The 14,256-nt window shown below is 42.3% G+C and overlaps 1 protein-coding gene across 1 annotated transcript in view; it reads right to left on the bottom strand.

Moving 5' to 3' along the window:
* Positions 1-14,256, bottom strand: part of LOC120025618 (A disintegrin and metalloproteinase with thrombospondin motifs 6-like) — a 49,615-nt gene that overhangs the window by 5,835 nt on the left and 29,524 nt on the right. The window contains exons 12-16 of the mRNA XM_038970166.1: positions 8,077-8,215; positions 5,636-5,765; positions 3,084-3,288; positions 2,721-2,897; positions 151-307 (exon numbers count right to left, since the gene is read on the bottom strand). Coding sequence (XP_038826094.1) covers positions 151-307; positions 2,721-2,897; positions 3,084-3,288; positions 5,636-5,765; positions 8,077-8,215 — 808 coding nt within the window. The remainder of the gene's footprint in view (positions 1-150; positions 308-2,720; positions 2,898-3,083; positions 3,289-5,635; positions 5,766-8,076; positions 8,216-14,256) is intronic.

The following is a 14,256-nucleotide window of genomic DNA, read 5'->3' as shown; positions in this document are numbered from 1 at the left end:
AGGATAGAGAGTACAGGCTGCTCTGACCCGCAGCCAGCTCAACCTCAGTGAGAGTTGTGTCACCCCACCGTGTTTAGGTCATACGGCTTGATTGGTGGGTGAGGGCTCTGTGTGGATGTGTGAGTTTGTGTGTGTGTGTTCTGTACTCACCGTCACCGTTGGCGATGGGCATGGCGTCACACTTGCTCTCACACTGCTGCATGGCAGTGGGTCTGAGGCCCTCGGTACAGTCACTGGAGGGCTGGCCCGTGTAGGAGAGACACTGCACCGTCCGCATCTGCTGGCCCAGCCCACACTGCGCTGAGCACTGTGGTGAAACACACACACACACACACACATTGTTAATCACACTGCACCAAACACTGAACCACATTATTAACCACATACTGCAGTCAAAAGACACAGAGTTATTAACCCTCAACACAGCCACACTGTTAAAACTCACACCCATGTGTTATAACCTATAGTAATTGAGTCATATACACAGTCAAACAGCACTTTCCTGCTGTCTGGCAGTGTAATGTTGATGGCGTTTAATGATAATGGTGCGCCAGGTAGCCTAACGGTTAGAGCGTTGGGCCAGTAACCAAAAGGTTACCTCTTTGGGCCAAGCTTAGCTTAGCCTAGTCTGAGTGTGCAGATTCTCACTGCCCCCTGTGTTGCCTTCTCGGCAGACACTCAGCGAGTCTGACTAATCACGACAGACACAGTAGCTCATCCTATTAAGTCACCGTTAAGAGAAAGGTGAGAGAGAGAGAGAGTTGAAAAGCCAAGGTAAGTAGAATGGCCTTCCTGAACTGTTTAAGTGACTGAGTCTGACCACACACAAACATACAGTACATGCACATGCATAGAAATAGAATGAACGTGCATAGAAATAGAATGAACGTGCAGAGAAATAGAATGAACATGCATAGAAATAAAATGAACGTGCATAGAAATAAAATGAACGTGCATAGAAATAGAATGAACGTGCATAGAAGTAGAATGAACGTGCATAGAAATAGAATGAACGTGCATAGAAGTAGAATGAACGTGCATAGAAGTAGAATGAACGTGCATAGAAATAGAATGAACGTGCATAGAAGTAGAATGAACGTGCATAGAAGTAGAATGAACGTGCATAGAAGTAGAATGAACGTGCATAGAAATAGAATGAACGTGCATAGAAGTAGAATGAACGTGCATAGAAATAGAATGAACATTCTACATGCACAGACGATTAAGGGAGGAATGTGATTACAGTAGTAATTATTTAATGGTCATCAGTCAGACTGCAGTCAGCTTGTTTACATTAGAACAGAGAGATGGTAGCGACCAGCTATAGACACAAGAGACATGCAGTTAGTTGCATCAGCTGGAAACATCTAGTTAACTACTGTACATCAGCCAGGGTTATCAGTCCAACATAACAGTTCTCCTGTCAATGTTATTATCTGTACCGTAGTAGTTCTCTGGGGCGGCAGGTAGCCTAGTGGTTAGAGCGTTGGGCCAGTAACCGAAAGGTTGCTGGATCGAATCCCCGAGCTGACAAGGTAAAAATCTGCTGATCTACCCCTGAGCAAAGCAGTTAAACCACTGTTCCCTTGGCGCCGAAGACGTGGATGTCGATTATGGTAGCTCTCGGTTGGGTTAAATGCAGAAGACACCATTCAGTTGTACAACTGACTAGGTATCCCCCTTTCTTACTTGTCTGTAAGGAGAGAATTTCTCTGGTCAGGTTCTGTAGTAGAAGGCTTCTGGATACCTGGATGTTATTAGGGGCCTAACCAGGTTGTGGTGGACTTTGTTGTGGTATTAAAGGAACTGTGGGGGGTTAGAGGTTAGAGGTCATGGGCTCTGGTCCCAGGTTCTCATAACAACAACACCCGGGGGTCCCACTTCAATCAGCCCTTCAAACAACAGGGTTGTTGGGTCTAATATATACCAGTAACACCACAGCTTTAAGTTTGTTTAGACCAAGGACTTTCTCACACACTCTCTCTCTCTCTCTCTCTCTATCTCTTTCTTTCTCTCTCCCATTGGCCCATTCCTCTCTCCCTCCTCTCATTCCCTCTCCCTCCCCCTCTATAATTACACCTTTCACCCTCTCCTCTCCTCCTGTCTCTCACCCCTGTCTCTCCTCTCCCTGAGCCATAGAAAGGGCAGCTTGTTGTGAAGGTCGTGCTTCACTCCCCGGTTTCGCTGCCGGAGGCCAAAAGGTCACTGGTTCAAATCCCACTTAAGACCCTCCATTGACGTGGGCCATCTGTCAGGGCTGGCCTGGGCCCTAATAAAGGCCGTCTAATTGGGAGGAGATGACATGCAGGCTGGGATGTGAGGCTCCACAGAGCCTGATCTGAAGGGAGGGTAAGCCTGGTGGCCCGGTGGGCACAGGGGCCAGACACGTGTTGATGGGATGGTTGAGATCTGACTGGGGCCGCAGCACACAATCACACACACACACACACAGGCGCGCACGCAATACACAGGCAGACAGACAGGTTGGACAGGCACATGTGATCAGCTCTCTAGGGACCCCAGTTTATGATCAAACCATAAATTCTGTTGGCTGTTCACCAAAACAGGGGATTTGGTGTCTGTTCTTCTTAGAATAGCTTAGTTTACCTGCCTTTGGTACAAACATGTTGACATCCTCATCTCAAGACATATTGAAGCAATGAAAAGTGAATGGAAAAGTGAAAGGAAGCAATGATTTCTGAAGGGGGAACCAATCTTACCTGTCCCCATTCCCCTGGGATCCATCTAGGTGGCGGACAGCGTCCCAGACTACAGCGGATCCTGACGGGGGGCTTATTGTGGGAGGGACAGTGGGCGGGGGGGAAGGTCTTGGTCAGGTCGTTGCTCTTACACAGCACAATGCGGTGCTTGAACCCAGGGCCACATTTGGGCGTACACTGGGAGCAAAAGGAAGAACAGAAAAGCTCAATAAAACGATTCACCTTTGACTTTTTTCTACATTAAACATTTGTAGTTCCCTATTACAACTACTGCTGTCACGCAAAGCGATCCCAGTGGACAAAACTGGTTAAAATGACCAGTTTTTCCCGCTGGGATGTAAAAAGAGGCGGTCCTTCTCCTACCTCTGACCAATCCAGAGTGACCCACCGAGGGGGGCAGGACTGGTTGTTGCAGGCCTCTCGTTCTATTGGTCGGTGCGTCAGACAGTGGCTGTCCTCCAGGGTCTCCTCCTCGGCAGGCCCCATCTTCCTGATGCACAGAACCGTCCGAGTCCGCATCCCGCCGTCACACGTCTTCCCACAGTCCGACCAGTCCCCGATAAACCACCTACAACAACACGATCACGAACATTAGAACAACGACTTAACCATAACTGGAATAGAACGACAATGGAACTGTCACTTTAAGAGGACAGTCCCATTGGAACCATATGGATCAGATCTGTCTTCATATGGCCCCCAGTATTATGCAGTATCAGAAATTGGATAATATGCTTCAATTGTATATTCTGGAGGAAATATTTTCTTGTGCACTGCCAAGACTAATTCCCTTTAAGGGCAACACATTTTTCTAACTACACAACATGTTGTCAGAACACAGCCAACACAGACATCCAGCGACTGGGAGACGTTACATTCCTGATCCAGCTTACGTCATTCCACAGGAATGTACAGAGAATTAACATTGTCTCCCAACATCTGGGTCGCCTTCCACCCCCCCCATGCCATGCTGGGTATTCTAAAACAATCATGTTTACACGCTCATGTTGATCCAGTACTCTCCCTGACTGTGGACACTATGTTTGCCTTCCTGATTGAAAAATTGTAGCAGTTCACTTAGATACTGCAATGGGCAACAAGGGCTGTCTGAGAAGAGAGAAGAAAAGGATTCCACTAACAAGCTGAATACCCATAGATAGTGTTTGTTCCTATGTCAACCTGGCCCTTAATGGAGTGAGCTGATGAGTTCAAATATAGCTTTCTTGGGCATTGAGTGAAGCCAGGAACGGGCTCCATATCAGTTCATTACAGATGCCCATCTAACCGTAACGACTTATTCATCTACACCCAAATATACACACACATCACTGTTGGCAGACGGCTTCAGCCCATAGGCCAAAAGTATTTAATCCTTTTTTTCCAATTGAACATCTGAGACATGATTGAACTCTGTCTGACCGTTCCCTCAGCCCTTGCAGAGAGGCTAAGCGTTTTTGGCCACAACACACACACACACACACACACACACACACACACACACACACACACACAGACACACACACACACACACACACACACACACACACACACACACACACACACACACACACACACACACACACACACACACTCTCAAGGATGCGTGCGTGCACTCACCACTCACTCACACAGAGACGGACACACATGCTCGTGCGTATATTTTCCCTCGATGGTTCATAGCGCAAGCTAGCCAATACAATTAAACGCAGGTGGTCATTTTCAGCATTTTCATTCTTGGGCATAAAACAAGCTTTGAAAAGAGTTAACATATGAAGTTATAAATCATTGCCGTTTTATTTTAGCATTTTCTTCAAAACACATTTTACAGCTAAGGGACTCCTTGAAGGCAAATTAATATGGCAAGTCATTATCGTTTTTTTACGAAATAGTCTTAACCGGAGCTTATGATAGACCTAAATGCTTGTGTAGTCTTCTGAACCCACTTCACCCACTATCGACTATTGGTTGGTCTCTGGTTGTCAGTCATTGAAAGGTTGTATGTAATAAGCGGTCCAACACCAGTATTAGTATTTCCTGTGAGCCAGGTTAGCATACAGTACACCCATCCAGCATAGTTTAGCAGGATATCTTTCTTTTCCAAGATGGACATTAGGTTAATAGAGTCTGAGGGTCTTACCTGGGGAGCAGGTACTGTACGTGACCACTGTATTGTATTGTATTGCAATGCATTGTATTTTATTGCATTGCATTGTATTGCATTGTGTTGTATTGTATTACATTGTATGGTATTGTATTACATTGTATTGTATTGCATTGTATTGTATTGTATTGTATTACATTGCATTGTATTGTATTATATTACATTGTATTGTAATATATTGTATTGTGTTGTATTATATTGTATTGTATTACATTGTATTGTATTGTAATGTTTTGTATTGCATTGTGTTGTATTGTATTACATTGTATGGTATTGTATTGCATTGTATTGTATTGCATTGTATTGCAATGTATTGTATGGTATTACATTGTATGGTATTGTATTGTATTACATTGTATGGTATTGTATTGTATTACATTGTATGGTATTGTATTGCATTGTATTGCATTGTATTGTATTGCATTGTAATGTATTGTATTGCATTGTATTGTATTGTATTACATTGTATGGTATTGTAATGCATTGTATTGTATGGCATTGTATTGAATTGTATTGTATGGCATTGTATTGAATTGTATTGTATTGTATTGTATTGTATGGCATTGTATTGCATGGCATTGTATTGCATGGCATTGTATTACATTGTATTGTATGTGATGCTGGTTGAGAGTGACTGGTAGTCTTACATACTCTGGGGGGGGGGGGGGGGGGCAGATACTGTACATGACCACTGTATAGTATTGAATTGAACCATATTGTCCTGTATTGTAGATGAAAGTCTTACTGTACGTACTCCGGGGGGCACGGTTCAGTGTTGCAGGACCTCTGGTTCTCCGGAGGTTTGTTGTCTGGGTCACAGTAGCTGTTCTGCACCACCGAGTTATCATCCAGACGCTTACACAGCACTTCCTGCTTCTGAGAACCTAACAGAGAAGAGGGAACACACACACAACACCCAGTTATTGTCCAGCCTCTTCCTGTATGATGCATCACTTCCTGGGAACCCTGACTTGAGAAGGGGAGTAAAAACACACACGACACCAATTTCCCTGATTAACTTTTAATTCCTGAAAATGTTTAAAAAAACAGTACCGAAATCACCTTCTTATTCTCCTGCACATGAACCAGAGTGCAGCAGGCAGCTCCATACGGTGCAGTGTGTCTGTGTTTGGGTGGAGACGTAAGGGATGGTTTCAGTCTGTGGTAAACCCAGATGTGTAAATGCCTGGTGCCTTACAGGATATGTTGGTAAAAATCACTTTTACGGAGCAGCTCTTTACTTTGGCTGCTGGCGCAGAGTCTGAGGGCTACCGTATCGCTGTCACCCAACTCTCTCTGTGTGTGTGTGTGTGTGTGTGTGTGTGTGTGTGTGTGTGTGTGTGTGTGTGTGTGTGTGTGTGTGTGTGTGTGTGTGTGTGTGTGTGTGTGTGTGTGTGTGTGTGTGTGTGTGTGCGCGTGCGTGCGTGCGTGCGTGTATGGGGTCTCATGGGACATATCCTAGGACCTAAACCATACTAATCTTGCCCACTAACCGGCTCTTGCTCTGTCAAGACGTCTGGTTTCCAAGCGCCTCAGAACGGGACTTGACTGGAAGTCTGTGGCAGGAGCGGACGAAACAACCGCCGATTTTAATTGGCTGATCTCTCCGTCCATCATCACCACCTAGCAGAACCCTTAGAGCCTCCCCTTTGGATTTCGAAGTGCGAGCAGCACACTGACCAAGGAGGTGAGTTGGGGAAATCGGTGGTCCCGGTGAGAGACCATTTATTGTGATTGTCCCATCTAATACAGCTGTAGCAGGCTCTCTTCCGCCTCGATTTTAACCCACGCCCCTTTCAAGTCCTCACTTTGTTGCACAGTGTTTCCAGGCTCTATATGCAATATCAATTGAGCCTGGGGACGAGGTGAACGCCATACTGGTCTGACTGGTGTAAGGAGATATGCACGTGTGCGTACGGTGACAGAGAGAGAGTGTGAGTGCGTGCCTGCCTGCTTTCCTTTGTATAGTGGTATACACACCCATAGTACAGCTGATTTATGGGTTGGTGTTAAAGCATCATGCTTGGAGAGCGTAGTGAAGTTGCCTGGATGCCAGAAGATGTTTCTAAAAGGTTGTATTAGCACTGAGATGCATGAAATGAAATGTTACGATTAGTAGTGTCAGCTAAATTCAACGGCTATATGATTTAAGGCCCACATCCAAAACGTAAGGATCTGTTATATTGATTTTGATATGTTGTAGTGTCGCTTGGTAGAAGTCGCAGAAGCCAGAATGTCATATATATTACAATGCTAAGGTACAAACATCTATATGATATGATATCTGTAGCTCTTTGCATAGATCTCGTTTCCCAAGAACTCTATTTTGGGTCTTTTTCAGTTCTGTGTATATGTGTTTTTTGTTAGAATATTGCAGGCATTTAGTGGCCATACTCGACAGCTGGAGAGGAACAGTATTTATTTCTTCATAAAAGCCCATTGCTTTTGGGGGTAAAATGAGTTGGTTTAGTCATTCTTGAGGCAGTGGTCGACATTTCGCTGTGGTTTCAGAGTGAGGAGGTTTCAGTGTGCAGTAGGACAAGGGTTTTGGAGCGGCAGACCGTAGTATCTCTGGCAAGCCAGATCGTATGCTAGCTAGCCCTGGTTAACCCGAAGATATGCAAAGCAGCTCATTCATAGAAATTACACCATATTCATGTGCCTGGTTTAAATATGGAAAACACATATTAAGTTTTACTTAAAAGCTGAAATTACATTTAGAAAGCAATAAAGTTATGATCCTACAAACCCATGTGAAATTATCATACTGGGTTACCCCACAGTATTCTCCAGTATTTCCATAAGTATTGGTTGGTCCGGACTGGAAAGACACACAAGACACAATGTATCTCAAAGCTACTGTTATTGAAAAGAAAACAATAAAAATGTTGACAGTGTGTAACCATATTCCATTACCAGATAGCTAGAACAGCACTTTTAAAAAGCCATAGATCTCTGACACCTAAACTCATGCTCCCCACAGTCTCCATATTTACAGTATTGTGTTCCATAGGGCACAATGTTGAACATAGCCATAACGTTTTGCAACAGAAAGCAAAAATGTGCTTCTTTATTGGACAGGGAGCATTGGATAACTTCAAGTAACCAGTTTCAAAATGGTTTCTCTTGTTTGGTGCCTAATGAACAGGACGAGGTCAAAGCCATATATGGGCATGTGGTTGTTGCAGTGCATACCTCCAGCACAGGTGGCGGAGCAGTCGGACCAGGCCAGATGGTGCCAGGAGAAGCCCACCTCATTGTCCCCACTTCCTGTTCTCTGGATGGGAACGTTGAACTTATAACGGATCCCCATGTTCTGCTCCTGGAGAAGAACCTGGAAGTGAGAGGAAGACATTGTTTGATTATACACATTTGCAGCGTTGGCTTCAGTTCCATATTCATTCATTTTAAGTGCAGGTCCTGAATTTAAATAAACCGAAATTAAACAACTGAAATGGAATTGACCCAAACCTTTATCGTATTTAGCTTTGTGTTTTTTGTGTGCTTTTTTGTGTGTTTTTTGTTAAATGTCTGCTCAGCCCACATGCCCACACCGTCCTATATATGTAATGTATACAATAACTATGTATTAATACTATGATCCTCCCATTCTATGGAATGCCCACTGCCCTCATATGTCATGTCAGCTAATATGTTTTACTAGACGGAACAGATAAGGTTAACTTTGATTCTATACAAGTATAGAAAATTCCAACTTATCACATGGAATGTGCAAGGTCTACATGATGGGGAGGGAAAAGCATTTGGTTCTCAAACACTTAAAGAGAATGTCAGCAGACGTGGTTACATTGAAAAATAGGATAAATGTAACATTTAAAGAGGAGCTGGGTTGGAGAGTCATATGCTGCCACCAACTGTAGTAACAGCAGAGGTGTAGGCATCCTGATAAATAAGAATACACAATTTCCCCTTATATCCCAGCACATGGACTAAGAAGGCTATTTTCTAATGTTTAATTGTACCTTACATGGTGAAAAATACACATTGATTTCAATGTATTGTGCATTCGGAAAGTATTCAGACCCCTTCACTTCTTCCACACTTTGTTACGTTACAGCCTTATTCTGAAATGGATTAAATGTTTTTTTCCCCGCATCAATCTACATGCAAAACCCCATAATGACAAAGTGAAAAAAAAAAAGTAGAAATGTTTGCAAATGTATAAAAAATAAACAACTGAAATATCACATTTACATAAGTATTCAGACCCTTTACTCTTTGTTGAAGCACCTTTAGCAGCGATTACAGCCTCGAGTCTTCTTGGGTATGACGCTACAAACTTGGCACACCTTTATTTGGGGAGTTTCTCCCATTCTTCTCTGCAGATCCTCTCAAGCTCTGTCAGGTTGGATGGGGAACGTTGCTGCACAGCTATTTTCAGGTCCCTCCAGAGATGTTCGATCGGGTTCAAGTCCGGGCTTTGGCTGGGCCAATCAAAGGCATTCAGAGACTTGTCCCGAAGCCACTCCTGCGTTGTCTTGGCTGTGTGCTTAGGGTTGTTGTCCTGTTGGAAGGTGAACCTTCGCCACAGTCTGAGATCCTGAGCGCTCTGGAGCAGGTTTTCATCAAGGATCTTTCTGTACTTTGCTCCGTTCATCTTTTCCTCGATCCTGACTAGTCTCCCAGTCCCTGCTGCTGAAAAACATCCCCACAGCATGATGCTGCCACCAACATGTTTCACCGTAGGGATGATGCCAGGTTTCCTCCAGATGTGACGCTTGGCATTCAGGTCAAATAGTTCAATCTTGGTTTCATCAGACCTGAGAATCTTGTTTCTCATGGACTGAGAGTCTTTAGGTGCCTTTTGGCAAACTCCAAGCAGGAGTGGCTTCCGTCTGGCCACTCTACCATAAAGGCCTGATTTTGAGTGCTGCAGAGATGGTTGTCCTTCAGGAAGGTTCTCCCATCTCCACAGAGAAACTCAAGAGTTCTGTCAGAGTGACCATCAGGTTCTTGGTCATTTCCCTGACCATGGCCCTTCTCCCCTGATTGCTCAGTTTGGCTGGGAGGCCAGCTCTAGGAAGAGTCTTGGTGGTTCCAAACTTCTTCCATTTAAGAATGATGGAGGCCACTGTGTTCTTTGGGGACCTTCAATGCTGCAGAAATGTTTTGGTAGCCTTCCCCATATCTGTGCCTCGAAACAATCCTGTCTCGGAGCTCTACGGACAATTCCTTCGACCTCATGGGTTGGTTTTTGCTCTGACATGTACTGTCAACTGTGGGACCTTATATAGACAGGTGTGTGCCTTTCCAAATCATGTCCAATCAATTTAATTTACCACAGGTGGACTCCAATCAAGTTGTAAAAACATCTCAAGGATGATCAATGGAAACAGGATGCACCTGAGCTCAATTTAGAGTCTCATAGCAAAGGGTCTGAATACTTATGTAAATAAGGTATTTCAGTTTTTATTCTTCATAAATTAGCAAAAATGTCTAAAAACCTGTTTTCGCTTTGTCATTATGGGGTATTGTGTTTCGATTGATGAGAAAAAAAGTTTAACCTAATTATTTTTAGAATAAGGCTGTAACGTTACAAAATGTGGAAAAAGGGAAGGGGTCTGAATAGTTTCCGAATGCACTGTACATCCCACCAGGGGAAAGTCTGGTGTTTTTAGCTATATTAGATAAAGAAACCATTATTTTAGCAGGTGACCTAAATTACACATTCAATAAGATTGACAGATGTGGTAATAAAAAAGGCACATTTAGGCTGAAAAAAGTGCTCTCTGTAAATGATTTACAGGACACCTAGAGAGTATTATTCCTAACTACAAAATACTATTTCTTTCTTTCTCAAAGTAAGAAATGCTATTCAAGAATTGACTGCATTTTTTTCTATTTACTGGATTTAAAAATGAATGATATAGTGATATCAGATCATTCTCCAGTATCATGAAATACACTTAGCGACAGAATTTGGAGAATGAACAGAGCACATCTTCTGCACCTGAAATTTATTAAAAACCTTTACCATTACAAATGTTGACTTACAGTGCCTTCAGAAAGTATTCACACCCCTTGACAGCCCATTTTGTTGGGTTACAAGGTAGGATTAAAATGGATTGAATTGTAATTTTTGTCAACGATCTACACAAAATACTGTGTAACTTTTAACATTTGTAAAAAAATATATGAAAATTTAAACACTAATATATCTTGATTACATAAGTATTTAACCCCCTGAGTCAATACATGTTAGAATAACCTTAGGCAGCAATTACAGCTGTGAGTCTTTCTGAGTAAATCTTTAAGAATTTTGCACACCTAGACTGTACAATATTTTCACATTATACATTTTTTTATACTTCAAGTTCTATCAAGTTTGTTGTTGATCATTGCTAGACAGACGATTTGAAGTGTTGTCATAGATTTTCAAGGCGATTTAAATCAAAAATGTAACTTATCCACTCAGGAACATTCAATGTCATTTTGGTAAGCAACTCCAGTGTAGATTTGGCCTTGTGTTTTGGGTTATTGTCCTGCTGAAAGTTGAATTTGTCTCCCAGTGTCTATTGGAAAGCAGACTGAACCAGGTTTTCCTCTAGGATTTTGACTATGCTTAGCTCGTTTCCATTTCTTTTATCCTAAAAAACTCCCTAGTTCTTGTCGATGACAAGCATACCCATAACATGATGCAGCCACAACCATGCTCAGCGATGTGTTGTGTTGGATTTGCCCAAACATAATGCTTTGTATTCAGGGCATAAATTTCCTTTCTTTGCCACATTTTTTGTACTGTTACTTTAATGCAACTTTTTGCAAACAGGATGCATGTTTTGGCTTCCTTCTGTTCAAGTTTCCTTCTTTTCACTGTCATTTAGGTTAGTAATGTGGAGAAACTACAATGTTGTTGATCCATCCTCAGTTTTCTCCTATCACAGCCATTGAACTTTGTAACTGTTTTAAAGTCACCATTGGCCTCATGGTAAAATCCCTGAGTGGTTTCCTTCTTCTCCGGCAACTGAGTTAGGAAGGATGCCTGTATCTTTGTAGTGACTGGGTGTATTGATACACCATCAAAACTGTAATTAATAACTTCACCACGCTCAAAGGGATATTCAAGTCAAGGGGTGTGAACATTTTCTGAAGCCACTGTAGAGGACAGAGAAAAACCAACCCCCGATATAATTTGTGAGGCATTTCAGGTGTACATTAGGGGAATAATAATCTCATACTTGGCAAAAATTAGATCTGATTTAAAGCTAACGTAGGCTAATGCGAATAGCATGAGGTTGGTTGTAAGTAACAAGAACATTTCCCAGGACATAGACATATCTGATATTGTCAGAAAGCTCAAATTCTTGTTAATGTAACTGCACTGTCCAATTTACAGTAGCTATTACAGTGAAATAATACCATGCTATTGTTTAAGGAGAGTGCACAGTTTTGAACATGAAAAGTTATTAATAAACAAATTAGGCACATTTGGGCAGTCTTGACACAACATTTTGAACAGAAATGCAATGGTTCATTGGATCAGTCTAAAATGTTGCACATACACTGCTGCCATCTAGTGATCAAAATCTAAATTGCAGCTGGGCTGGAATAATACATTATGGCCTTTCTCTTGCATTTCAAAGATGATGGTATTATCTTTTACCAGATCTACTGTGTTATATTCTCCTACATTCCTTTCACATTTCCACAAACTTTCCTAAAAACCCAGCCTTATGGAACAATCCTTGAATAGCTTTTCAGAATTCACCAATAAATTGGTCCACATAGAAAACTAAAGGCACAGAATCTGTAAATGACTTGGTAACAGGAAATACATTTATTTCCATGATAGAATTAAAAAGTAATTTTGGACTGACCAATATAGATAGTTTCAAATACATGCAATTTAAAAATTACATATCACAAAATGTATATTTGAATCTTTTGGACCTCAGAGCAACCTTGAGCAAATCTGATTTGAGTCGGAAAATAATGTTCATATGCTCGGGAAAATATACAAAACCTTGCAGAGAGCATACCCAACTGACAATCTCTTAGAAAAAAATATAAACTTTAAAATAACTGATGTTGGCGCAAGATGGGGGGACGGTTGGAGATAACTAAATAATGTACGCTTAATCCAATATACATAATGTATAGAATGTATTACACAAGAGACAAAATGCACATTCTACAGCACAACGGCAGAGTCATGTCTTAAGTGTAAAACTACAATGAGCAAAAATATAAGCGCAACATGTAAAGTGTGCCCATGTCTCATGAGCTGAAATTACACCTTGTGCTGGGGACAATAAAAGTCCACTCTAAAATGTGCAGTTTTTTCAGACAACACAATGCCACAGATGTCTCAAGTTTTAGGGGAATCTTGAAAGCAAACGTGCTGACTGCAGGAATGTCCAACAGAGCTGTTGCCAGAGAATTTAATGTTAAATCTACCATAAGCTGCCTGCAACATCATTTTATAGAATTTGGCAGTATGTCCAACCGGTCTCACAACCGCAGTCCACGTGTATGGCGTCATGTGGGCGAGCGGTTTGCTGATGTCACTGTAGTGAACAGAGTGCCCCATGGTGGCGGTGGGGTTATGGTATGGGGCAAGCATAAGCTACGGACAACGAACACAACTGCATTTTGTCAATGGCAAATTGAACGCACAGAGATAACGTGACGAGATCCTGAGGCCCATTGTTGTGCCATTCCTCCGCCGCCATCACCTCATGTTTCAGCATGATAACGCACTGCCCCATGTCACAAGGATCTGTACACAATTCCTGGAAAATTTCCCAGTTCTTCCATGGCCTGCATACTCACCAGACACGTACGACAGTGTGTTGCAGTTCCCGCCAATATCCAGCAACTTCACACAGCCATTGAAGAGGAGTGGGACAACATTCCACAGGCCACAATCAATAGCCTGATCAACTCTATACGAAAGAGATGTGTCGCGCTGCATGAGGCAAATGGTGGTCACACCAGATACTGACTGGTTTTCTGATCCCCGCCTCTACTTTTATATTTTTAAGGTATCTGTGACCAACATATGCATATATGTATTCCCAGTCATGTGAAATCCATAGATTAGGGCCTAATGTTGCATTTATATTTTTGTTCAGTATAATAATGACTCAATAATCCATGCTTAGTGGGAACGCTATAAACTGGCTGTCAGAAGTATTACAATGTAAATGTACTTTTAATGCGTCTGCCTGCATATTTCAAGACAGGGCATATGGGGGCGTAGTGAGATACCCGATGGGTTGAACGAGTCTCTTCTCATCACTCATCTTGAAAAAACGTGTTCTGAAAATGTGGAAATCAGTCAGTCTGCCGTCATTAACACAATGTAAAAATCAAAATGATTTATTATTGAAATATAGAATAAGTCCCCAGTAA

The sequence above is a fragment of the Salvelinus namaycush genome, chromosome 31 (assembly GCF_016432855.1).
Source record: "Salvelinus namaycush isolate Seneca chromosome 31, SaNama_1.0, whole genome shotgun sequence".
NCBI lineage: Eukaryota > Metazoa > Chordata > Actinopteri > Salmoniformes > Salmonidae > Salvelinus > Salvelinus namaycush.
Note: the sequence above shows the minus strand (reverse complement) of the source record. Positions and strands in the feature narration are given on the sequence as shown.